Source organism: Urocampus carinirostris, chromosome 16 (assembly GCF_059441175.1).
Source record: "Urocampus carinirostris isolate Australia breed hairy pipefish chromosome 16, RoL_Ucar_1.0, whole genome shotgun sequence".
NCBI lineage: Eukaryota > Metazoa > Chordata > Actinopteri > Syngnathiformes > Syngnathidae > Urocampus > Urocampus carinirostris.
The window spans coordinates 17,175,235-17,200,591 of NC_142364.1; the positions used below are offsets into that span (position 1 = coordinate 17,175,235).

Below are 25,357 nucleotides of genomic sequence, written 5' to 3' on the forward strand. Positions count from 1 at the left end.
AAAGTACAGCGTCCAAAGACGTGCCATCGCATTAACACATGTGTCAAGCTTTAATTGTTCATCCTCAGCTAGGTCACTTGGGTGAGGGTGTCTAACTAAGACCCGAAATACCCGATGACCGTAGTAGAGCCACTGATAATGTGACCAGGTTGCACCATAAGGTGTATTTTGTAACCACTGTAATAGTTTTTGAAAATTAAATAGAATGTGTTCTACAGAAAAACATTTTTCGACAACATTAGAATTGAATATCAACTGCTATGCTGAGCTTGTGCGAGTGCCCTGTACTAACAGAAAATGAATTATTTTCTTATCCATCAATGCTGTCAGACATTTTTCAACCTCCAATAGAAGTAGAGACCTTTTAGACTGGAGCCCAACTTCATTATTCTTATGGTGGAGATGAGCATGGGGAGTCGGGGCATTTCATCATCTGCTGGAGCATTATGCAAAACCGAGTTCTTGACTTTAGTTGCGACTTGTGTCCTTTAGATGGCACCCACATGGTCCCTACACTAAAATTAGATTTCCTTCATGCGCTAATTATATTGCATGTTTTCAGACATTTGACTTTGAATGGATGGGTAATGACATGAGCATGTTTCAGGGGCACCCACGGTTACATGGCCCCCGAGGTCTTGCAGAAGGGAACGGCGTACGACAGCAGTGCCGACTGGTTCTCGTTGGGCTGCATGCTCTTCAAGCTTCTCCGAGGGTAAGAAGCCGCATTTATCGCCATACTGACCCATGCTAGAAGTGGTCTATGGACTTTCTCACTTTAGCTGAAATAAACTGTGTCCACGAAGTGTAAAAACATAAATCTGAACACAACAAGATTAACAAAGAAAGATGCAATTGTCATAACACCAACTGAAAAAACATATTGTAGCTGCTATTTCAAAAAGAAGTATATCTTTTCTTTGTTTTTTTTAATTGTCTTTTTAGAACAGCAACAACGACATTCAGAAATGACAAACTGCAAAAACATGTATACTGCTGAGTTGGTGGTCAGTTAGTTAGTCAGTTATGGGTTTACAGTTTATTGGATTAAAAAGGTTAACTCAATTTGCCTTTGACTGGGAAATATTTCCATAACATTTACACAAATACCAACTGTACAAATAAGTGAAACCATTTCTTTCTTGTGATTGTGGCAGTTTATGCTTTTGAACACGAGTAGAGCTTTGCTGCCGCCTTGTGGCATCTCCAGACAACTCCAAAAGTATTTTTCTTGTTCATTTGCAAACTTGTCCATCAGGTAAACAACGTGTCTTTGTGCCTGTCCCCCTCTAGGCACAGCCCGTTTAGGCAGCACAAGACCAAAGACAAACACGAAATTGACAGGATGACGCTGACCATGGTAAGACAAGCAATGGATAACATCAACATAGCACTGACATTTTCCATCATTAATCTTCAAATGGAGCAATGAAAGGCTTGTTCATTTGGTGCCTGACTGTTGGGACCTGGTCGGCACTTCCTTTTCTAAGAATGTCTGTGTGGGTCTATTGGTCGGTATCCGTCTTGTTTCGATATCCCAGCTCCAGTGTGAATTGACTGCAATGTTCCCTCCAACAATTACAATCATTCAATTAGTTTCATTGAATGTGCAAGTAGGCAACTGATGTAGTCAGCTACTTCTCATTTTCAGCATTTTGACTCAATTTCTTTCCTCTTGAGACAAAAACAGGCATTTCCAAGCAATTTCTTTAGGTGCTTAAAATGGTTTCCACTGTTACATAGATCTAGAGCAGTTCTCATCCATCCATTCATTGTCTTCCGCTTATCCGAGGTCGGGTCGCGGGGAGTTCTCATATGTTCATTCATTTTTAACGTTTTTTTCCCCGCTCTGTGTTTAGGATATAAGGATGATATATTTTTGTACATTCGTAACGCTTTGTTAGTCTTCGTTGGCCTTTTGTTTTGTTCTTTTTTTTATGCCGAGAAAATGCGTGTTGATTTTCCACTACACTTCATGTTGGTCGAGTGCGCTGGTTCCCTTGTGGACCCAACTAGCCAGCAAGCTCTTGTCTTTTGACCACGTTTCAGATGTGATGATGCCAAATTGCATCCTGGCCATAACCCATAATGGAGATGGAAAGAGATTTTATGTTTTGAGGCTCTTTATAAAGGAACTGACACTATTTTTTTGCCTTGTGCCATGGTCCCCTTTCTTCTCCATCAGAACGTGGAGCTCCCTGATTCTTTCACAGCCGAACTGAAAGAACTTCTGGAAGGACTCTTACAGCGTGATGTCTCAAAGAGACTGGGCTGCCAGGGACGAGGGTAAGCATAGCTTAAATGCGTGTGTGTGGGGAGGCGTGAAGTAGCATGAAGATGAAAGAACCTTCTAACCATACGCTTGTGTGACCTGTCCACCTAGGGCCGCGGAAGTCAAAGGTCATCCATTTTTTAAGGGCTTGGACTGGCAGCAGGTTTACCTGCAAAAGGTAATTTCTCCCTTGATGGACGCTTGTTAGGCACCAGCTTAACCTGAATGTGTGTGTGTGCCCACCCAGTACTCACCTCCACTCATCCCGCCCAGAGGGGAAGTTAATGCAGCTGATGCCTTTGACATTGGATCGTTCGACGAGGAGGACACAAAGGGCATCAAGGTTTGCGGCACACATGCCTAGACAAACACAGACGTGCACTAACACAAAGCCCCTCATCTCCTCCTTCTCTCACAAGCCAAGGTAATTTGAGTTAATCAAAACCAAAAAGGATGAAATAAGACTCTTGTTTGGTCATAACCAAATTTGACAAAAGGCCAAATGTTGTTTTTTCGACCTATAAGATTTTGCCCCCGTTTTTTTCATGTGCTCAGCCACCCTCCATGCAGGTCAAAATCCACATAGAAAAACACAAGTGCATCCATGTGCCACCATGGTTAGCCAAATGAATAAAATCTGTCTCTATTTCCGATGGTGCTAATCCCAGTTTTATTGCAATAAGTTCTGCCTTTTTGTCAGGCTGCTTGTTGCAGTCTTAATGCACTTGCTCACATTCTCTCACACGCATGCGTTTCAAGTATTTTGTCCTAAAATTTAAGCCCCTGTCTTTTGTTAGCTCCTAGATAGCGACCAGGAGCTGTACAAGAACTTCCCACTTGTGATTTCCGAGCGTTGGCAGCAGGAAGTGGCAGAGACCGTGTACGACGCCGTCAACTCTGATACGGACAAAAACGAGGCTCGCAAGCGGGCCAAGAATAAGCAGCTGGGACACGAGGAAGGTCAGCATTCACCTTTTGTACAAACTCACGCTTGCTACACAATGTTGAGAGACGCACAAGAGAAAAGTCAGCTCACTCAAGTCAACAAATTACAGTTTTAAACATGTCCACTGGATGTCACCAATGCCAGGCGCCACTTACAACACTCACTGTAGCTGTATTTGCTGACTACCATTAATCAAGCAGGTTTTAGATATTTCAGGGGGTGTTGTGATTGTGGTCTGTGCAGTCCTTTGAGACTTTTTGTGATCAAGGGCTTTGCAAATAAATGTGACATGGTTTTACTTGGCTTGAATCAACCAGAGAACATTGAGGAAACCCACCCCAATTTTATTTCATTTAAAATAAAAGTCACAGACCCAAAATGTTTAAGGCAAATGGTAAATTCTTTTTCTGCCCAGCGTCTGCATTTATATAGCGCTTTTCAAGTCAATGAAGACCTCTCAAAGCGCTTTACAATATGCTTCACACTTACCCATTCACGCAATACGAAAAAAATATATAGGACGTGTGTGTCTTTGCAGAAGTTTAAAGAAGCTTTAGATCCAATTGGTAAACATAATAATTATAAAACAGACTTTTAAATCTTTAAGTATAATATATTTCAATTAGTAATTTTGGTCACTTTCCAGTCTGCATGAGTTTCCCATGAGTTACATAAACTAGTGGAAATTAATTTAGAGCTGCAACTAACAATTGTTTTACTAATCTATTAATCTGTTGATTATTCTTTTCGATGTCTTTCTCATGATGAAGCTTGTCATTGTTTCCTGTTTTCTAATGAGATGAGAAAGTATGGTAGGAGTATGCATTATGGCCCAATTTACAAGGACACAATAATAACTCAGACTTTGCCAGAAATTGAAAACGTGATTCTTAATCTTAAACTTTTTACCACCATTGTCTGCAAGTTTTTTTTATAAAGCACAAATAAACAGTCCTTAATATTATACATTTTTTAACACAAATAAAAAGGATCTTTCTCACAGACACGCGCGCACGCAAACGTCGGCATCAGCGAGCTACAAGACTAAGGTTACGTTTCCTTACTTAAAAAAGGCAGACCATACACGAATTAAAACATTTAATGTAGCGGCTTACCCTGCTACCAAGTTCCCTTCATCCTCGTCTGTGACTTAATGTTTTCTTTTAAGTGCTCCCTCATCATCTTGTGCAAAGCTTGCAAGTGACGTTACGTTTTGTGAAGTGTAGAGTGCTCCCACTCTTTAGAAGACTTTGGTCGAACTGTTTTCTCCGCGCCCGCCATGTTTCATGAGTTTAATTTACTGTAGCCTTTGAAAATACTGCCTCGGTTCGCTGTCCACCTCACCGTGTTATGCTCGTTGACTCACGTTGGTGTGACATCACTGGCTCCGTGATGTGTTAAGTGAAGCATAAATCGCGCGACACAATGCATCGATGGACATAATCGTTGCCAACGCTTTTAATCAACAATTTTAATAGATTTTTTAGATTTGTTGTTGCAGCCCTAAATAAATTCAAATATTTTCTTTTTTGACATTGTTTTTTTACATCTACACAGTTGATAAACGCTAAAAGGGACCAAATGTTAGTGATGAAAAGAAAATGTGAGAAAACCCTCAATAATTGTTTTCTGATAAAATCGTACATCCATTAATAATGTCTAGTTTTGAGCCTCCAAAAAGACCCTCAGCTCCCCAGGTAAGGCACACTTTTTATGCCATTGATTTACTAGTCTGTCCCCTGTGAGAATGTTTTTTTTCCCAACTTGTTGCCCCCGAATTGAAATGACTTTGAAACGCCTGCATTAGACCACTAAGCCACGCCCGTATAATTTCTTCCTTATTATGCAAACGTATCTCAAAAGACGAAAAGGGTCTCAATTGTTATATACAAAGTTATATTCATGGCATCACGGTGTATAAAAACACTTGGCGTACTATAAAGAAGTCGTCAGCCCCGTACCAACTTCACAAAGAAATTGATTCCGATTTTTCAGCTCCGACAGACTTTTACTGCAAAAGGGGTATGTACGTTTTATAGACCTTCATGAGTTTTAAGATGTCACCTCACTCTTATTTCTTGGCGCATCTAATGCTATAAAAGAAGCAAAGTTTTCTCTACACAGTCTTTGCAGATAACTTTATATATTCATAACCTATGACTGAATAAAGACATTCTGGATTTTTTTAAGGCGTGTCCAGGTTTCTTTTTCCTGGTAATATACCAAATTAACGTTATAGGGAGCAGCTATACGTCATGCCGTGAAGCTCATAGGGTGCTGTGTTATAGTCGAGCCAACGCCAGCATAAACTTCAACATAGTAAAAACAAAACACTGTACAACAAACATCTGTTCCGGTTCCCTTTAATCATCTTCACGGTGAGTTGATCGTGAAGGCTCCGGAATGCCTTTATCAACCGCTAACACTTCTCCAAATTAGTTTTTGGCTGAGGAAAATGGAACGAATTTCACCCCTACCAATTATTCACAATACCTCTCATCAACATTGCAGGTTCCCCAGACACTGCGTCGAATCATTCTTGATTCAAAACACTTTAATTACAAATGTTTCGGGTTACAAAGCTGCTCCCAGAGAGAAATAAATTTGTATGTTAAGGTACCACTGTACAAGCGTATGGATCACATGTGATACAAAGATGGCCGACAACACCATAATGATGTTGTCATCGTAACGTTCTGATTGGATAAGAACAAGCGCTATCGGACCTATAAATTAGGCTTGGGTTGGTTGCATAACGCTAACAAATTTTTGGTAACAGGAACAATTGGTAATTGTATTTTCGACCAGCTGGTACTTATAACATGCTCATAGCTGATATATTGTCCTTATCTTTTGTGAAATCTATGAGAAATCCCCATGGTAAATTGTTCTTGTGATGACATATCCGTTGGTTTGTTGTCTTTTTTGTGGTGCAGATTACGCGCTGGGCAAGGATTGCATCATGCACGGCTACATGCTCAAGTTGGGCAACCCCTTCCTCACGCAGTGGCAGAGGCGCTACTTCTACTTGTTTCCCAACCGGGTCGAGTGGCGGGGCGAAGGAGAGTCACGGGTCAGTCTCCTGCCGCCGCACACACTGCATGCGGGTCATCCTAGTCTATGTGTGCACGTGGAAACTACTCTCACTGTGTGTGTGTTTGTGTGTGTGTTAAACACGCAAAGGACACTTGGTTGGCGAAACACTTGACACAGCTCAAAGACTCGGTGAGTGGCGGCTATGTTGTAGGGCAGGTGTGGGGAACCTAAGGCCTGCGAGGCATATATGGCTCTTTTCATGAGTATAAAATTCAGCTCATGTAAATCTCTATGTTGCTCCAATTCAGAATTGCGTGAGGCTAAATTTTGTGCATCTGTTGCCAGAGCAACACTGACGTTGCTAAAGGTTCAGTCCAGTTTATATATAGAGGGCACTTATTGTTACATCAAAGACCTTGTTTTGGTTGTAAGTCACTGAGAAATTCTTTATATGGAAGCTTATCACACAATGTATGTTCACTGTTGAGAAACGTTATTATAAAAACCCAAAGAACAAACTGTAAACACCCAAAATGCCAACCAAGCACCCAGAGCATTTTATATGGGAGAGTAGGAGCTATGCACGCAGCACACGCACTCCCTTCTTTTTCTGCCCAGCGTTGTCTGTGCCAAATGTTAATACGTTAGTATCCTTGTTTGCAGTATTTTGTGACACTTTTACTGTAAACTTTTGCTTCGACCTCGTTTGGAAAAAATTGTTTAGGACAAAAACGATGGTCATAATGGAGCCTCGACACACTTTAAGTAACTGGAGGAGGGAGACAAATTTTAAGTGGTATATGGATATAGGATACAGGCTCTGGAATTATTATTATTTCACTAATTTGATCAAATCATAGTTAACATAGTTAAATGAATTGCCCTGAGGTATTAGCTTTTGTCTGGAGATCTGGTTTGGCGGTTTTGTTGAATTTTTTATATATTAGTATGGCTCTCTCAAGAAAAAGAAAATCGACTTTTCATAGCTCTTTGGGTCAAAAAGGTTCCCAACCCCTGTCGTAGGCTTTTAGACTCCGCCCCTTGCCCCGCCTCTCCTTGCTGCTGCCGCCTGTTGCGTCACCGCTGTCTCCCCAAAAGTTAGACTTTGACTAAAAACTAGTGTCTTGTGGGCTTTTATGATGTCAAAGCTGCAATTCCTATGTCAAGCCATCAGTATGTCCCAAGCTGAAGTTTGAAAACGTCCATGACGGAGGTAAGATTGGGCAAAAGAAATTCCGCCCAACCCAGGGCCGCCTGAATTAAAGCCCGACCCACCCTAAGCCCGACCACCTAACTTGATTTGCAGGACTGAGCCCAAAGCAAACCCGAAATTTCGGATTTTATTTTTGGGAACTCCGGAGAAAAGGTGAGGTATGAAAACATATTAAAGCCTGTCTTTTGTAACAAAATCTACGTCAAACAAGCCTGTAAAATGCATTGACATTATTATATTTCTGTATCTATATACGGTTACATTAACTGTCAATTTTCCATCCTTGATATTTTTTTAAGAGCTGATGGGAAAGATTTTCATGCGGTCTGTCATTTTGATGGGTTGAAAATTGGGCTATAAACCACAGTGGCAGTATGTCCTTAAGAATCTAGTGCAGCACTTTAAGAGAGAAAGACAAAAAGAACAATCATGGGCTGTTAATAGACAGAGACAAGGATTCCTTTGGTTTTTTTTTTCGCAAGAGTTTAATAAAGTACTTGTTGTTTTTTGCAGACCACAGTATTTCGTGGCCAAAACCATTCAACAGTTTAGTATTCCCACATCGTTTTAGTATATATATTTTGATTAACGTATATGTTTTTTTTTTTTTTAAGTCCTTGAGAAATCTCAGCCTGACTCGAACGTAATGCCTGACAATTTAGGCTTGACCATAGCTGAAATCCGTGTCACACTCTGGCTTGGGCTTAAGATCTTACCTCCGGTCTATGATCACAGTGCTGAGGAGGTTAAAGTCCTGCACAGTTGAGATGTTTCCCTCTTCCACCACACCTGACTCAACATTCAGCGTTTGACAAAACTTTGCACGACTCTGGAAAAGGTGACAATAATTTCAGTGAGTTCTGTTCGAGGAGGAATTCAACTTAATCCACGTTCAGGACTCCATCTCTGAATTACTTTGTCTGTTAACCCCCATCAGCGCCAGGAGTCTTGTCCTACAATTCTCATCCATGAGTGAGATTGCCAAATCCCGGTCAAAGGAATTTCTCTTTTCTAAATGAAACACACTGACAAAATATGAGCCGGACACGGTGGCCAATCAAGTGGATTATTTGCCTAAACAGAAGGTGTAGTTGTGGCATGGTTTGTCTCCCAAGTTGAGAGGATGCAGCAACTGTATAAACGCCAATACTCTCACCCGTGATACACAAAGTTCAACCCGAATGCTCGGACTGTTCTGCCTCCCACTGCTCAGCCTCAACCAGACCACTTTGAACCAAGAAATGCTGCAGTCGGTGGCCTTTTGGTACACTTGAACAGGTATATGGAAAGCAGTGTGAGCCACTTTGGTCGTACAGCAGGTTTTTGCCCACCAAGTATCCTAAACAACAAGACCTTTCTGAACAAGAGATTATAAGGGGTGGCATGACATGACCTGTTAGCACGTCTTTGGCTAGCTGGCGCCCGCCAGGCTTCTTGTTTTGCCGTGTTGCTTTGCTTTTTGCGATGGTTGGCTTTGGGGTCACTGGACTGACCGCATCACTTTTTTTCTCAGCAAAACCTTCTGACCATGGAACAGATCGTCTCGGTCGAAGAAACGCAGATTAAAGACAAGAAGTGCATCCTGCTGCGCATTAAAGGGGGGAAGCAGTTTGTTCTGCAGTGCGAGGTAAGATTGGAACTTTTCATCAACACAAAAGTAAGCTCCCAATACCAAGAAGAGGGTTCTAATAGATGTTGAAAAAGTAGCGCCAATGCAGACTTCAGGTCAGCTTTCACAAAAAGCTTGCAGCAGAGTTGGATGGTTGCCATGAAGGCATGGGCAAATTGAAGATAACTGTATGATAACTACCAGGAAAAATATCTGTGTCAATGTGTGAAAGTATTAAATTTTCAGGTCTAAAATGTAATTGCAGAAAAAATGACATATTTTTGTGTACAAAAGTACACGACTGTGTGTGTGTTTGTTTCACCCCCAACCCAAATACACACACGTGTCCGCATGCACACAGACACACACATTTTAATTTATTTAGGTATTAATTACTTTATTTTTATGACAGGAATGGGTAAGTTTTTAATTCGCAGGCTGCATTGGGTTAAAAAATTGACAAAACGGCCCGCAAACATCTAAAAGTAAATTTTATATTTACTTATATTTATATATGTTTTGCCTTATAAATAGACAATCTTATCAAACTTGTTTTGAACCACCTAGAAGTAATACAAAGCCATGTCCCCTCCCTTTTTTGGCACAAAATTTAATTTCGTTCCGTGTAAAGTACTTCCCGCCTTCCTGATTTCTGTGTATTTTGCATATTTATCACTCACAAAGGTTTCAGATTACACTCAGTTTTAATATCACAAAGAGACAACCGAAGGAAATACAAAGTTATAAAATGTTGATTCCCTTAGTAAGGCTCAAAATGAAATCAATCTATCTTACCCTATTTGACAAAATAATTGTCTGCTGAATCTATAAGCAGGTTGGGCCACCCATGGCAGCGATAACCAATCAAATGTTCATGATAATTTGTAATGTAGAGAATTTTTGGACCACTCTTCTTTGCAAAATGGTTTATAATCTGCTGTATTTTGGGCCTTTCTAGCATTGAATTGCCTGTTTAAGGTCACACCACACCATCTTGATTGATTGATAATTAATTCAATCCAGACTTTGACTTGGCCACTCCAGAACCTTCTTTTTGTTTTTTAAGCCATTCAGAGCTGGACGTCTTTCACATCGTTGTCCTCTGTATGATCCGAGAGTGCTTAAGTTTGAGGACATGAATTGATAGCTCTTGATGATCTTCTGGTAATTACCAGAATTCATTATTCCGTCAACCACAGCAAGTTGTCCTTGACCTGAGGCAGCAAAGCAGCCCCAAACCAGCACAATGCCACCACCATATTTTACTTTTGGCTTCATGTTCTTTTCGTCAAATGCTGTGACATTTTTTCACCAAATGTAACAGGCTGCGCACATTCCAAAAGTTCAATTTCCATCAGACCAAAGAATGTTCCTTGAAAGGATTTACAGATAATCAAGATTCTTTTGTTTTTTTTTGTGACAGCGGTGGTTTTCGCCTGGGAACTCTCCCATCAATGCCCCTTTTTTACCAGTGTATTTCTTATAGTGGAGTCATGAACACTGACCTTAACTGAGGCCAGCAAGGCCAGCAGTTCCTTGGATGTTTTTTGAGGTTCTTTGGCAACCTCTTAGATGAGCGTTGTCGCACTCTTGGAGTAATTTTAATTGGTCGATCACTCCACTGTTCGCTGGAGGCCTACAGACTTAAAAATGGCTTCATGACCTCAGAATACTTTAAGAAACTAACAAAATGAAGGTTCTGGAGTGGCCAAGTCAAAGCCTGGATGTAAATCTAGGTGAGATGCTGTGGGTGTGACCTTAAACGGGGCGGCATTGGCTCAGAGGGTAAAGCGCTCGTCTTGGGATCAAGAGATCACAGGTTCGATTCCCGGCTCCTCCATGTTGTATGGGCAAGACAATGAATCAGTAATGCCCCCGATAGCAGGTAGTTGCCTTGGATGGCTGACACTGCTATCGGTATGTGAGTGTATGTAAATGGATTAGTGTGAAGCACATTGTAATGCGCTTTGGAATCTCTTCATTGACTTGAAAAGCGCTATATAAATGCAGATCATTTACATTTTACATTTAGTTCGCTCTTGAAAACCCATCAATATGGCAAATTTAAAACATTTTTCCAAAGAAGAGTGGGCCAAAATTCCTCCAGAGTTTTGAAAGTCTCATGACCAAATGTCGTAAATGTTTAAATAGTGCTATTAGGTTCAGAGGGCAATTACTTTTCCACATAGATAGGTTTTAATTTTTTTTGTGCCTTACTACCCGGAATTAACATTTTAAAACTGCATTTTATAGTACCTTGGATCTCTGTGTGATATGAAACCTTTGTGAGTGAAAAATATGCAAAAGAACACAGAAATGAGGAAGGGGGCAAACACTTTTTCACGACCCTGTATATCTTGTGCGTGATTACAGAGTGACCCCGAGTTGGTGCAGTGGAAAAAGGAGCTGACGGAGGCGTTCACTGAGGCACACAAGTTGCTGCGCCGAGCACCCAAAGTCATCGGCAAGAGTCGCACCGGCGGCGTTGTGGAGCTCTCCAAGCCCCCCCTCACACATCGCAACAGCAACGGCCTGTGAACACAAACATACATATACACAGACACAAACAAACGCACACATTGCCATCATTCCTCATGTTTCCCGCAGCGGGACCTTGCCAGTCATGGAGTGGAAGCAGCATGTCAAGAACTTTGCATGAAGACCCCACCCCTTCAGTGGCAAAACCCCGCCCCTCACCACACAAACACATTCAAGCAAGGACCCCCCCCTTGGGGCATCACGTACACAAACCCCACCATTCCCGCCCTTCCCCCATGTATTCTAAAATGCAAAGTGCCAACATGAACTGTTCTTTTAGGGGCGGGCCTAACATTCCACTGAAGGAAGTGAAGAGACTCACCCCTGATTGGCTAGCAACAAGATTCCACTCCAGCTTGTTGCTAATATAGACTTTGGTGGCGGTAGTGGTGGTGGGGATGGGGTTGTGTATATATATTTGTGTTCAGTGTTTGCATCAACATGTTCACAGTAGTGCGGAGTTGAGACAGGAAGTAGTCACCTCACCGCAGAAACGCCCCCGTGCCTGATTTTGTTTATGTCACTGTTGGGAGGGGGGGTGCTCACAAGGAACTAGGAAATGAGCTCGGAAAGGAGACGTTTTTTTTTTATGATTTGTCATCAGTGCTAGCCACGTTAGCATCCTAGCTAAAAACGTCAGAAGTCTCTCGTCTCCATAATTACACACTCTCATTAAGATACTGCAGTCTTCTAAAACAGTGGTCGACAACCTTTGGGCCGTTTTGGACCAGGATGCACAGAAAGAAAAACAAACTTAGCCTTTTTTGCTTGCACCGTATTTCTTTATGTATACACGCAATGTCTTTTCCCTAAAAAAACCTTCAAAATTTGTAAATTTTAACCGCGGTAAATTACCTAATTCGAGGTCGATCCGTTGACAAGAACCACTAACAAGGGGTAGGATCCTGGGCCTGAGTCTGGCCCGAGTCTAAAACTTGAATGATTTTGTTCAGGCCTGTTAGGAAATAAAATATTAAAATGTATTGTTTACCAAATTGTTCAAATTAGTTATCTGAATCCATTAACCAAACATAGCCCTCATTCACGTAACAATGCATGCTTGTTTCTTTTTGTGAAAAGTCGGACAAGAGACCGGCATTTCCACACTTACTTACTTACTTACTTATTGCTCCAGCGAAGGTCGGGGGGTCCCGTCCCTGTGCGTTGAGCCGACCAGATGAACCAGGTTTTTCCAATGCTGGCGGTCTTGTGCCAGCTGTTCTGCATCCTCTACGGCAACTCCGTGTTGTTGGAGGTCGCCCGCAACGACGTCGAGCCATCGAATGCGGGGTTTCCCTCGTGGTCGTCTCCAGCCTGCGGCCTTTGGGTCAAACTGGAGAATGGCTCGTGTCGGATGGTCTGGTGGTAGACGAAGGACATGGCCAAACCAGCGGGTGCGGCGTTGTGCGACCAAGGAAGATGCTTGGGGCTGGCACGTGCGGGCTCTGAGCTCTTTATTGGAGACTCGCTGGGGCCACCTGATGTTCTCGATGGTTCTGAGAGCCCTGCTATCAAAACCATCGATTCTTGTGGCCAGGGTGTCGTTCAGGGGCCATGTTTCTGAGCCATAAAGCAGGATAGGGAGTACGGCGAGGTTGTAAATGCGGAGCTTCGTCTTGCGTGCGATGGTCTGGTGCCGCCAGAGTGGTTTCCAGAGAGACTGCAGAGCAGATGCTGCCAGGGCTCTTCTGCGGAGAATCTCTGGTTTTAGGTCCCCATTGTCTGTCACCATGGACCCCAGATATACAAAGCTCTTGACAGGCTCTACGATGTCGCCACCAATTTGGATGGGAGGTGGATCTGGTCCATCACCGACATACATGAACTTGGTTTTCGTCCAACTCACTTGCAGGCCAAGCCGCGCTGCCTCTTCGCTGTAAATGCCCAGAGCGTCTCTCAGCTGGCTGTAGGAAGTGCTGAGAATGATGGTGTCGTCAGCATACTCCAGGTCAGTCAGGTGGTAGTTGCCGAAAGACACTCCGGGGATGCGCTCACTAACCCTGAACATCAGATGGTCGATGATGCAATTAAAAAGGTCGGGAGCAGCCACACAGCCTTGGCGAACGCCGCTGGAGATAGCAAACCAGTCGGAGTCAATGCCGTTGATACGGACACAGCTCTCTGTGTTGCTGTAGAGCAGCTTGAACAGGGCTATGATCTTGGGTGGTGCTCTGAGAGCTTGGAGGATGTTCCACAGTGAAGAGTGGCAGACGGTGTCAAAGGCGGCCTTCAGATCAATGAATCCGATATACAGATGGCGATCTTTACGGAATTCACGGGTCTTTTCTATCAGCAAACGGACGGCAGAGATGTGGTCCGTTGTGGAGCGGTTGGGCATAAAGCCAGCCTGCTGGGGACGGCGGCAGCTTCTGATTGCTGGAAGGGCACGGCTGAGCAAGATCCTGGTAAAGACCTTGCCCGGGATGGAGAGTAAGGTTATGCCTCTGTGGTTTCCACAGACAAGCCTGTCGCCCTTGCATTTCCAGAAGGGCAAGATGACTCCTCTGGTCCAGTCGGTGGGCAGCTGCTCCGATTCCCACACCTGGTTGAATAGGCGGGTTAGCCACTCCACCATGCCATCACCGCCGGCCTTGAGCATCTCGCCGGTAATGGCACAGATGCCGGGGGCTTTCTTGGTGTTCAGCTTCTTCAGAGCAGCTCTCACTTCCTCGGGTGTTACAGGGTCTGTGCAGCAGGTGTCGTTAGGAGGTGCTGTGCTCGCAGCCCCTAGGAGGGTGGGATCAGCCGGGATGGTGCTGTGCTGCAAGAGGAGGCTAAAGTGCTCCTTCCAGCGCTCGAGGCAGTTGGCTTCTGTCATGATGAGGTTGCCGTCTGAGTCCTTTACCAGGGCTGTCTTTATGTGTGGGCCGCTACGGGCTTGGCGTAGTAGACTGAATACGCGGCTCATGTTGTTGTTGTTGGCCGCGGACTCAAGCTGTTGGGCTTCTGCCTGACAAAACCTCTCCCTATCTTCAGCAATGGCCACATTGCGCAGGCGATTCAGTCTCCGATACTCTGTGAGGTCGCCTCGGAGTCGGGCCTCACGCCGCTGGTCTATGATGTTTAGTGTCCTCTCTGATATCCAGGGCTTTCTCGGGGAGGATCGCGGGCGTCCGAGGACATTGTGAGCAGACTGGAGGACACTTTCCTTGAAGGCCGCCCAGTCTGTCAGCTTGTCAGGAGCCAGGGTATCAAGAGAGCGGCGGATGGAGCAACTGAAGTCTCTGGCGATGTTGGGGTCGCTGAGTCGGGAGGAGTCGGGGCGAGGCAGAGTCTTGTGCTGGTTGGCTCGGAGCTTTAGCTTGAGCTGGGCCACCAGCAGACGATGGTCTGTGTTGCCAAGCTGTGCTCCTCTGAACACCCGGCAGTTGGTTACAAACGACTTCCAGCGTCGTGATATCAGGATGTGGTCCAATGCCTTCCTGGTTCTGCCATCTGGGCTGTACCACGTCCAGTGATGGATGCATTTCCGGGGAAACCAGGTGTCAGCAACACAAAGGTTGTTTTGGTGGCAGAGGAGGAGGAGGCGGTTGCCATTGTCGTTTGTTGTGCTGTCAACGAAGGTGGTGCCGACAGGTGAGCCGGGGGACCGATCATTGCTGGATAGAGTGGCGTTGGCATCAGTGAGGATGATAGTGACGTCGTGTGGTGGGGCTTGGTTGACAGCCTGGTGGAGTTGGTCAAAGAACGCGTCCTTCGCATCCTCATCAGCGACATCGGTGGGGGCGTAGGCGACGATCACTGTCATCTTGCCGTGATGGTGGAGGAATCGAGCAGACAGTAGTCTGTCGCTTATTGGTGTCCAGCTGATGAGGGACCTCCGGAGGGCTTTTGGAATGGCAAGAGCCACACCGTAAAGGCCGGTCCGACTCTCAGGGCCACTCCAGATGTAGCAATGGTTGCCAGCTGTTGTTTCACCATTGCCTTGCCATCGTACTTCACAGAGCCCTGCCATGGTGATGTTATAGCGACAGAGCTCTCGGGACAGCAGGGTGGCAGCTCCGGGGCAAAGGAGTGTCTGGACATTCCAGGTGGCGACACGGGTCTTATGACGAAGATCGATCCGTACTCGTTGGTCGGGGGCAGGCTGGGGTCCGTTACCGTGTTGGTCAGTCCGGCTTCTTTCTCTGGTCAGTTTCGTAACAAAGTGTGTTTCTCCTGGGTGAGTTGTTAGCCCTCCGCAGGATAGTCGGTTGGTGGGGCTGCCACCTCACAGCGTACCGACACGCTGGGGTCTTTGTTTGTCTGGAACCTACCCCGGAGACCGGCCCGCCATGGGTGACCCTACCAGGAGCAAGCTCCCGACGGTATCGCTCTCCAGGGTCACTGGAACACGCAAGCCCCCTCGCCGCATCAAGGCCAGACCCATCCGAGGGGGCATTTCCACACGGGGGCAGATTTATTTTCTTAAATAATTTTACTAAGTGGGCAGCACGGCGGAGCAGTGGTTAGCGCTTGTGCGGCACAGTTCATGTCATGGGAACCTGTCATGGGTTCAAATCCAGCTCCAGACTTCCTGTGCGGAGTTTGTATCTTCTCCCCGTGCTTGCGTGGGTTTCCTCCGGGCACTACGGTTTCCTTTACAAAAACATGCATTTCAGGTGAATTGGCCGGTCCAAATTGTCCCTAGGTGTGAATCAGCGAATGAGTTGTCTGTCCCTGTGTGCCCTGCGATTGGCTGGCAACCAGTTCAGGGTGTCCCCTGCCCACTGCCCGGAGATGGCTGGGATGGGCTCCAGCCCCCCCGCGACCCTAATGAGGATAAGCGGTACGGCTAATAAGATGAGATGAATTTTACTAAGTGAACTCCATCGAATTAGCCGAATTGGTGTGTCTCTCGTTCCCCCTCGATCTTCCCCGATCTTCCCACGTCTTTTCACAAGTTGGTGTGCTGGCTCCTCCCATGGGCGAGCCGACTCCTCCCATGGGCGCGCCAGGTGCCAGCTTCACCACCGCCTCGCCAAAGGGCGTCGCGATGTTTGTCCTTGTGCCTCTGGCCTTCTCCCGTCAGCACTCACAGGAATTCTGTTATCAAAATACGTCTCATGCATTCCAGACAGCCTGACCTTCTAATGTACCTTGAAGAAAAACAGTCAGTGAATCTCTCTACCGCATTAAACTGAGTACATGTACTTACTTTGTAGTTAATTTTACAATATCCTAGTCAAATGTATAAAATCCTTCACCGGGCTTTTCTCTCGCAGTTTTTTTTTTTTTCAAACTATCCACCTGTCGTTGTCCTTTATTTCTTTTTCTTTGTGAATGATCCCCGCGTTGGATTCTGTCCCCCGCTCGTGCTGTGCAACCTGCGTCCGCGCGGCACGGACAGACCCAGATAAGTAGGCACGTTGCGTGGGTCAAAGTCGGCCAAAATCACCTTTCCTCCGGAGTCCTTACAATTAAATATGAAATCGGGTTTTCTTTGGGTTCAATACAATAACGATAACTAGTTTGCCTCGGGCTGGGTCGGATCAGACTGAATTTTTCAGTCACTGTCTTACATCTACTGCCAACACATTTCCTCATGTAACGGGAATAAAACCCAGATCGTGGGAGTAGGCATTCTGTCAATGACATGAGAAAATGCATTATATTTGATCTCATACTCTACCATCTATACTATTTTTACTTACGGTCCCACGTTTCGCTGTTTTTATCTTGAAGGCACATGTAATCAGTCAATCGTCTTACAGCATTGTTTTGGCTCAATGCATAACATTAAAACGATGTACACCATGGTATTGTAATTGAGCGTTATGGGAATGAGTATAGCCAAAACAAGGTTGTGCAACAATTGAACAATTACGTGGGCCTTCAAGATAAAAAAAAAAGGTGAGAATACGTCGTACCCTGGATAAAAATATTGTGATTTTAGCTCAAATTTCATTCCTTTTCTCGTTTCAACTTGGTCGACTTTAGAGGTAAGATCGGGCCTTAAAAAATCCAGCCCGACCCGGGCCAGCCGAACCAGTCCAAGATTGACAAATTTACTTGATTTGAGGGACTAAGCCTGAAGCAAACCTGAGATTTCACGTTTTATTTGTGAGGACTTTTTAGTTTTCAGAGTGAAGACTCAAAGAAATAATAAGCATCGTAAAAAGGCAGCAAGAGAGAAAACGGACCTGAACGTAATGATTGACATTTTAGTCTTACCCTTAGTCGAGCGGTAACGCAGTGGTTTTAGTCTTATTGTTATTATTATTGTTATCATTACTAATGTTCTTAGTGGGCCTGGCTAGGAGAAAATTTTCAGATATCCCACCAATCCGTGGTACAGAAAAGGTTGCCGACCACTGTTCTAAACCGAAAAACATCCACGATATAGATAGAAGTCAGAATTTTCATACGGCGTTTTCAACTTTGGTGACGAACGTTCCACAGTGTTGTTCATTGTTGTCAAAACATTCCAGGCTGGACCGTATTCAAAGGTTTTGAATGTTTTAGAGCAACCCGTCGCCACTGCTCATCGAGGCGACGGGAGGGGAGTTAGCGCCGTTAGCCTGATTGGCATCCTTTAGCCTTTGCTAGCTTGTTTGTTTTCTTTACAGGGGGCGGGCGGGGCAAGGGGTGTTCCAACGTCGTCACCCCGCGAGGTGTCTTTTATTTTTGGAGCATTTTCATTTTGTGTCGGTGCACCTTTTTTTAGTGTCATGTGCTAACTTGCTACACGCTAGTTTCTATGTGCCAAACGGAGGAGGCGGAGGCCGAGGGAAACCTTGCACGTCCCCTTCTCGCCAGCAAGATGGCGCCCAAGGGAACCAAAACTGTGACCAATCAGGCGTCGCCGCCACTTCCTGTTCTCGCTGCTCGGACGATAAGAGAGCACAGCGACATGCACCACAGTGACTAAATTTGAGTGGAAATATTTGAGAGGAAGAAAGAAATATATGTGTATAAGAAAGCTTTAGGTTATTTAAAAGTTTTAATGTAGGAAAAAAACGAAGAAGATTCGGGGGATTTTATTGTGATTTTTCTTTCTCATGTTTGTGGTGAACAATCTTGCACATAAAGACTTTGAAAACAAAAGCTGTCTCTGCTCTTTGTACCAGCACCCCCTCTTAAGCCCACCGAATGAAAATGGTCTCAATCAAATGAAATATATATACATGGTTAAAAAGTACTATGAATAAAAAAAATGGTTTTTGGTGCCAACTTTGTCCCCTTTGTGCCTTTGTGTGTCTACAACAAAAATACTACGACAGAAATACTACAAAATTATTACAAAACTACTTAGTGCTTAAAAACAGGGACTTAATGTAATTTGCTTTCATTATGAAATCAAATCAAATTACTACTACAGTAATTCTATGATGCCAAAATACTAGTTCAGTAATATTACTCCAGAACTACTTCAAATATACTATAGAAATACTATAAACATGCCCAGGAAATACTATAAAATACCACTACAGTATTACTATTGAGACTGGGAGGTCGGTGGTTCGCGCCCCGGCCGAGTCATTCCTAAGACTTAAAAAGTGGTCGGCGGCGCCCTCTGTTGGCTGCGGCTGCATCGGCTCGCTACAACGGGTCAGGTGCAATCGACATTTCGTTCTGTGTACATTGTTACACAGAATGACAATACAAGGAAATTATTATTATTATTATTATAATAAAAAATACTACAAAATACAACTATCGTAATATTACAAGGATACCAAATTACTACTTTATGGTGGAAACTTTGTCACCATTGTGCCTTTTTGTGTTTACAACAAAAGTGCTTTGACATAAATACTACAATTTTTTTCAAAACAATTACATTTATTAAAACAGGGACTTAAAAGTATTTTGCTTTCTTTGTGAAAAGATAAAGAAAATACTTCAAATTACTACTACAGTTATTCTATTATACCAAAATGCTAGTACAGTAATATTACACCAGAACTACTACGAATATACGAAAGGAATACTATAAACATACTCAGGAAATACCACTGAAATACTATAAAATACTACTACAGTATTACCATAATATAAAAATACTACAGAAATATTACACCAGAAATACTATAAAATACTACTACCGTAATATTACAAAGATACTTAAGAAATACTATGAAAATACTACTTCGGAAATAAAAAAAAATCGTGGAAAGTTTGCCCTTTTTTACAGAAATACTACAAAATTATTACAAAACTATTAAATTTAGTTATTAAAAACAAAGACCTAAAGTATTTTTCTTTAATTGTGAAAAGATAAAGAAATACTTCAAATTACTACTACAGTAATTCTATGATACCAAAATACTAGTACAGTAATATTACACCAGAAATACTACAAAAATACTAAAAGAATACTATAGAAATACTATAAACACACTACTACAGTATTATCATTAAAAAAATACTACAGAAAATTACACTAGAAATACTGCAGATTACATCGACCGTAATATTACAAAGATACTCAAATACTTGAAAAATACTACTTCGGAAATAAAAAATGTATTTTTGGTAGAAACTTTGTCCCCATTGCGCCTTTTTGTGATTACAACGAAATTGTGGGCGGCAGTAGCTCAGGAGGTAGAGCGCTCGTCTTGGGATCAAGGGATCCCAGTTCGAATCCCGGCTCGTCCATGTTACATGTCGAAGTGTCCTTGGGTAAGACACTGAAACCCTAATATCCCCAATAAGCTGGTTATCGCTGCAAGACTGCTATTGGGAAATGTGGAGCACATTGTAAAGCGCTTTGGGAAGTCATTGACTTGAAAAGTGCTATATAAATGCAAATCATTTACTTTACTTTGACTCAAATACTACAAAATTATTATAAAACTTAAATTTACTTCTTGAAAACAGACTTAAAGTATGTTTCTTTCATTGTGAAAAGGTAAAGAAAATACTTCAAATTACTACTACAGTAATTATATGATACCCAAATACTAGTACTGTTTTATTACACCAGATATACTACAAAAATACTAAAAAAAAATACTACTATGGAAATGCTATAAAAATTCTCTGGAAGTGCTACTGAAATATGATAAAATACTACTACAGTATTACTTGTATTAAAGAATAAAAATGCTGCTACTGAAATAATAAATAATACAACTACAGTAATATTACAAAGGTACTAAAGAAATACTAGAAAACTACTACTAATATATTATAAGTAAGTAAGTAATACTGGTAATGGTAAAAAAAAGTACTACAAATAAAAAATGTTTTGGGGGTGGAAACTTTGTCCCGATTTTCCCTTTTATGAAGTACTTCTACAGAAATACTGTAATACAAAAATCCTATGACAGAAATACTACAGAAATACTGCAAAACTACAATTAATCTACAAAAATACTACAAAATACTATTTCAAAAATACTACTACACAAGTATTCCAACAGAAATACTGCAAAAATACAACAACAATAATACTAAATAAATAGTACGAAAATAAATACAACTACCGTTTTGCTTCAAAACTGAAGATCAAGTTCTCAAAACAGAGTCCTAATATATTAGTTTGCTTTAATTGTGAGAGTTTCAAACCCAATAAATGAAACTAATCTATTAAAAAACAAAAATAAATGTAACCAACCAGGTCAAGGTTTCCCCTGCCCAATGCCAGAAGTCAGCTGAGACAGGCTCCAGCACTCCCGCGACCCTACTGAGGATAAGCGATGCAGACGATGGATGGATGGATATAGACATAACGTGGTTTTTAGCACCTCCCTGGCACCTTCTTATAAATGTTTGATAATGGAAAATCATACGTTTTTTTTGTAGGATGGCAACGAACATATTCCTAATATCTTCCAATGAATATCGATATATTCACGGATCCCTTAACCATCTGTATCATAGGGGCACCTTTTCCTGTGGTGTGTCTTGGGTAAGTACACTCTTGCAGTGCCCATCCCTATTTAGGCCGTATTTTTTTAGGGGTAGGGGTTTTCATACTGATTTCCATGGTTACCAGTAGCAGGAGGGGACTCCTGATCAGGCTCAGATACAGCACCTTAATCATCTGATAGCCGTTGTTTTTCAATGTAAAGTGTATTCTCGCTTTATTACTGATTAGCGCAATGGACTACCAAAGAGACATGTGCTTCTAAAATACAACAATCGTGTTATTACTATGTTGCTAATGTTATTGTTATGTTATTTGGTTGTAATATACAATATATATGTATGTATGTATGTATGTATGTATGTATGTATGTATGTATGTATATATATATATATATATATATATATATGTATGTATGTATGTATGTATGTATGTATGTATGTATGTATGTATATATATATATATATATATATATATATATATATATATATATATATATATATCTATATGAAATTAAATGAATCTCATCTCATTAGCTACACCGCTTATCCTCAGTAGGGTCGCGGGGGTGCTGGAGCCCATCCCAGCAATCATCGGGCAGTGGGCAGGGGATACCCTGAACTGGTTGCCAGCCAATCGCAGGGCACACAGGGACAAACAACTCACTCGCTCACACCTAGGGACAATTTGGACCGGCCAATTCACCTGAAATGCATGTTTTTGGAATGTGGGAGGAAACCGGAGTGCCCGGAGGAAACCCACGCAAGCACGGGGAGAACATACAAACTCCGCACTGGAGCTGGATTTGAACCCACGCAGGAGGTTCCCAAGACATGAACTGTGCCGCACATGCGCTAACCACTGCGCCGCTGTGCTGCCCCTATACATATATATATAGGGGCAGCTTGCGTGGGTTTCCTCCGGGCACTCCGGTTTCCTCCCACATTCCAAAGACATGCATGTCAGGTTAATTGGCCGGCCCAAATTGTCCTTAGGTTTGAATGAGCGAGTGAATTGTCTGTCCCTGTGTGCCCTGCGATTGGCTGGCAACCAGTTCAGGGTGTCCCCTGCCCACTGCCCGATGATTGCTGGGATGGGCTCCAGCACCCCCGCGACCCTACTGAGGATAAGCGGTGCAGCTAATGAGATGAGATTATATATATATATATATATATATATATATATATATATATATATATATATATATATATATATACTGTATATATACTGTATATTACAACCAAATAACATAACAATAACATTAGCAACATAGTTATAACACGATAACGCCGCTCCCCAAGAATGCCGAGCTCACCTCTGAAGAGCGAGAATACACTTTACATTGAAAAACAACGGCTTTCAGATGATTAAGGTGCTATATCTGAGGATATATATATATATATATATATATATATATATATATATATATATATATATATATATATATATATATATATATATATATATATATATATATATATATATATATATATATCCATCCATCCATCCATTGTCTTCCGCTTATCCGAGGTCGGGTCGCGGGGGCAGCAGCGTTAAAAGGGAAGCCCAGACGTCCCTATCCCCAGCCACTTCCTCCAGCTCATCCGACGGGACCCCGAGGCGTTCCCAAGCCAGCCGAGAGACATAGTCTCTCCAACGTGTCCTGGGCCGCCCCCGGGGCCTCCTGCCGGTGGGACATGCCCGGAACACCTCCCGAGGGAGGCGTCCAGGAGGCATCCTTATTAGATGCCCGAGCCACCTCAACTGGCTCCTCTCAACGCGGAGGAGCAGTGGCTCTACTCCGAGTCCCTCCCGGATGACTGAGCTTCTCACCCTATCTCTAAGGGAGAACCCAGCCACCCTGCGGAGGAAACTCATTTCGGCCGCTTGTATCCGGGATCGAGTTCTTTCGGTCATGACCCAAAGTTCATGACCATAGGTGAGGGTAGGAACGTAGATGGACTGGTAAATTGAGAGCTTTGCCTTTCGGCTCAGCTCCCTCTTCACCACGACAGACCGGTACAGGGTCCGAATGACGGCAGACGCTGCACCGACCCGTCTGTCGATCTCCCGTTCCATCCTACCCTCACTCGTGAACAAGACCCCAAGATACTTGAACTCCTCCACTTGGGGCAAGACCTCCTCCCCGACACGGAGGGAGCATACCACCCTTTTCCGACTGAGAACCATGGCCTCGGACTTGGAGGTGCTGATCCCCATCCCGGCCGCTTCACACTCGGTTGCGAATCGCTCCAGCGAGAGCTGAAGATCACGGGCTGAGGAAGCCAACAGCACCACGTCATCTGCAAAAAGCAGTGACGCAATGCTGAGGCCCCCAAACCGGACTCCATCCCCGCCAAGGCTGCGCCTAGAAATTCTGTCCATAAAAGTTATGAACAGAATCGGTGACAAAGGGCAGCCCTGGCGGAGCCCAACCCTCACCGGGAACGAATCCGACTTATTGCCGGCAATGCGGACCAGACTCTGGCACCGGGCATACAGGGACCGCACAGCCCGGATAAGACTGTGCGGTACCCCATACTCCCGAAGCACCCCCCACAGGGCCTCCCGAGGAACACGGTCGAATGCCTTCTCCAAGTCCACAAAACACATGTAGACCGGACAGGAAAATTCCCATGCACCCTCAAAGACCCTGAAGAGTGTATAGAGCTGGTCCAGTGTTCCACGGCCAGGACGAAAACCACACTGTTCCTCCTGAATCCGAGATTCGACTTCCTGGCGGACCCTCCTCTCCAGTACCCCTGAATAGACCTTACCAGGGAGGCTGAGAAGTGTGATTCCCCTGTAGTTGGAACACACTCTCCGGTCCCCCTTCTTAAAGACGGGAACCACCACCCCAGTCTGCCAGTCCAGAGGCACTGTCCCCGATGTCCACGCGATGTTGCAGAGGCGCGTCAACCATGACACGCCCACAACATCCAGAGCCTTAATGAAGTCTGGGCGGATCTCATCGACCCCCGGGGCCCTGCCACCGAGGAGTTTTTTGACAACCTCGGTGACTTCAACCCCAGTGATACGAGAGCCCAACCCAGAGTCCTCAGGCTCTGCTTCCCCAGAGGAAGACGTGCCGGTGGAATTGAGGAGGTCTTCGAAGTACTCCGCCCACCGATTCACAACGTCCCGGGTCGAGGTCAGCAGCGCCCCATCGGCACTATACACAGTGTCGATGGCACACCGCTTCCTCCCCCTAAGACGTCGGATGGTGGACCAGAATTTCCTCGAAGCCGTTCGGAAGTCGGCTTCCATGGCCTCGCCAAACTCCTCCCATGCCCGAGTTTTTGCCTCGGCAACCGCCAAAGCCGCATTCCGCTTGGCCAGCCGATACCTGCCAGCTGCTTCCAGAGTCCCACAGGCCAGGAAGGCCCGATAAGACTCCTTCTTCAGCTTGACGGCATCCCTCACCGCCGGTGACCACCAACAGGTCTGAGGGTTGCCACCGCGGCAGGCACCGACTACCTTGCGGCCACAGCTCCGATCAGCCGCCTCGACAATGGAGGCGCGGAACATGGTCCACTCGGACTCAATGTCCCCCGCCTCCCTCGGGACATGGGCGAAGTTCTGCCGGAGGTGTGAATTGAAACTTCTTCTGACAGGAGATTCTGCCAGCCGTTCCCAACAGACCCTCACAACACGCTTGGGTCTGCCGGGTCGGGCCGGCATCTTCCCCCACCATCGAAGCCAACTCACCACCAGGTGGTGATCAGTTGACAGCTCCGCCCCTCTCTTCACCCGAGTGTCCAGAACATGCGGCCGCAGGTCCGACGAAACGATGACAAAGTCGATCATCGAACTACGGCCTAGGGTGTCCTGGTGCCAAGTGCACATATGGACACCCTTATGTCTGAAAATGGTGTTCATTATGGACAGACCATGACGAGCACAGAAGTCCAATAACGAAACACCACTCGGGTTCAGGTCAGGGGGGCCGT

The 25,357-nt window shown here is 44.2% G+C and overlaps 1 protein-coding gene across 2 annotated transcripts in view; it reads left to right on the forward strand.

Annotated features, from left to right (window-relative positions):
• Positions 1-14,381, forward strand: part of grk3 (G protein-coupled receptor kinase 3) — a 45,060-nt gene extending 30,679 nt beyond the window's left edge. Inside the window, exons 13-22 of one of the 2 annotated variants that reach the window (XM_088355381.1) lie at positions 608-715; positions 1,294-1,360; positions 2,186-2,286; positions 2,384-2,450; positions 2,520-2,615; positions 3,070-3,232; positions 6,155-6,291; positions 6,402-6,443; positions 8,981-9,094; positions 11,450-14,381. In XM_088355381.1, the coding sequence (XP_088211507.1) occupies positions 608-715; positions 1,294-1,360; positions 2,186-2,286; positions 2,384-2,450; positions 2,520-2,615; positions 3,070-3,232; positions 6,155-6,291; positions 6,402-6,443; positions 8,981-9,094; positions 11,450-11,614 (1,060 nt within the window). In that variant the 3' untranslated portion in view covers positions 11,615-14,381. The remainder of the gene's footprint in view (positions 1-607; positions 716-1,293; positions 1,361-2,185; positions 2,287-2,383; positions 2,451-2,519; positions 2,616-3,069; positions 3,233-6,154; positions 6,292-6,401; positions 6,444-8,980; positions 9,095-11,449) is intronic. The other variant, XM_088355382.1, reaches the window with a different exon arrangement.
• Positions 14,382-25,357: the final 10,976 nt, after the last annotated feature.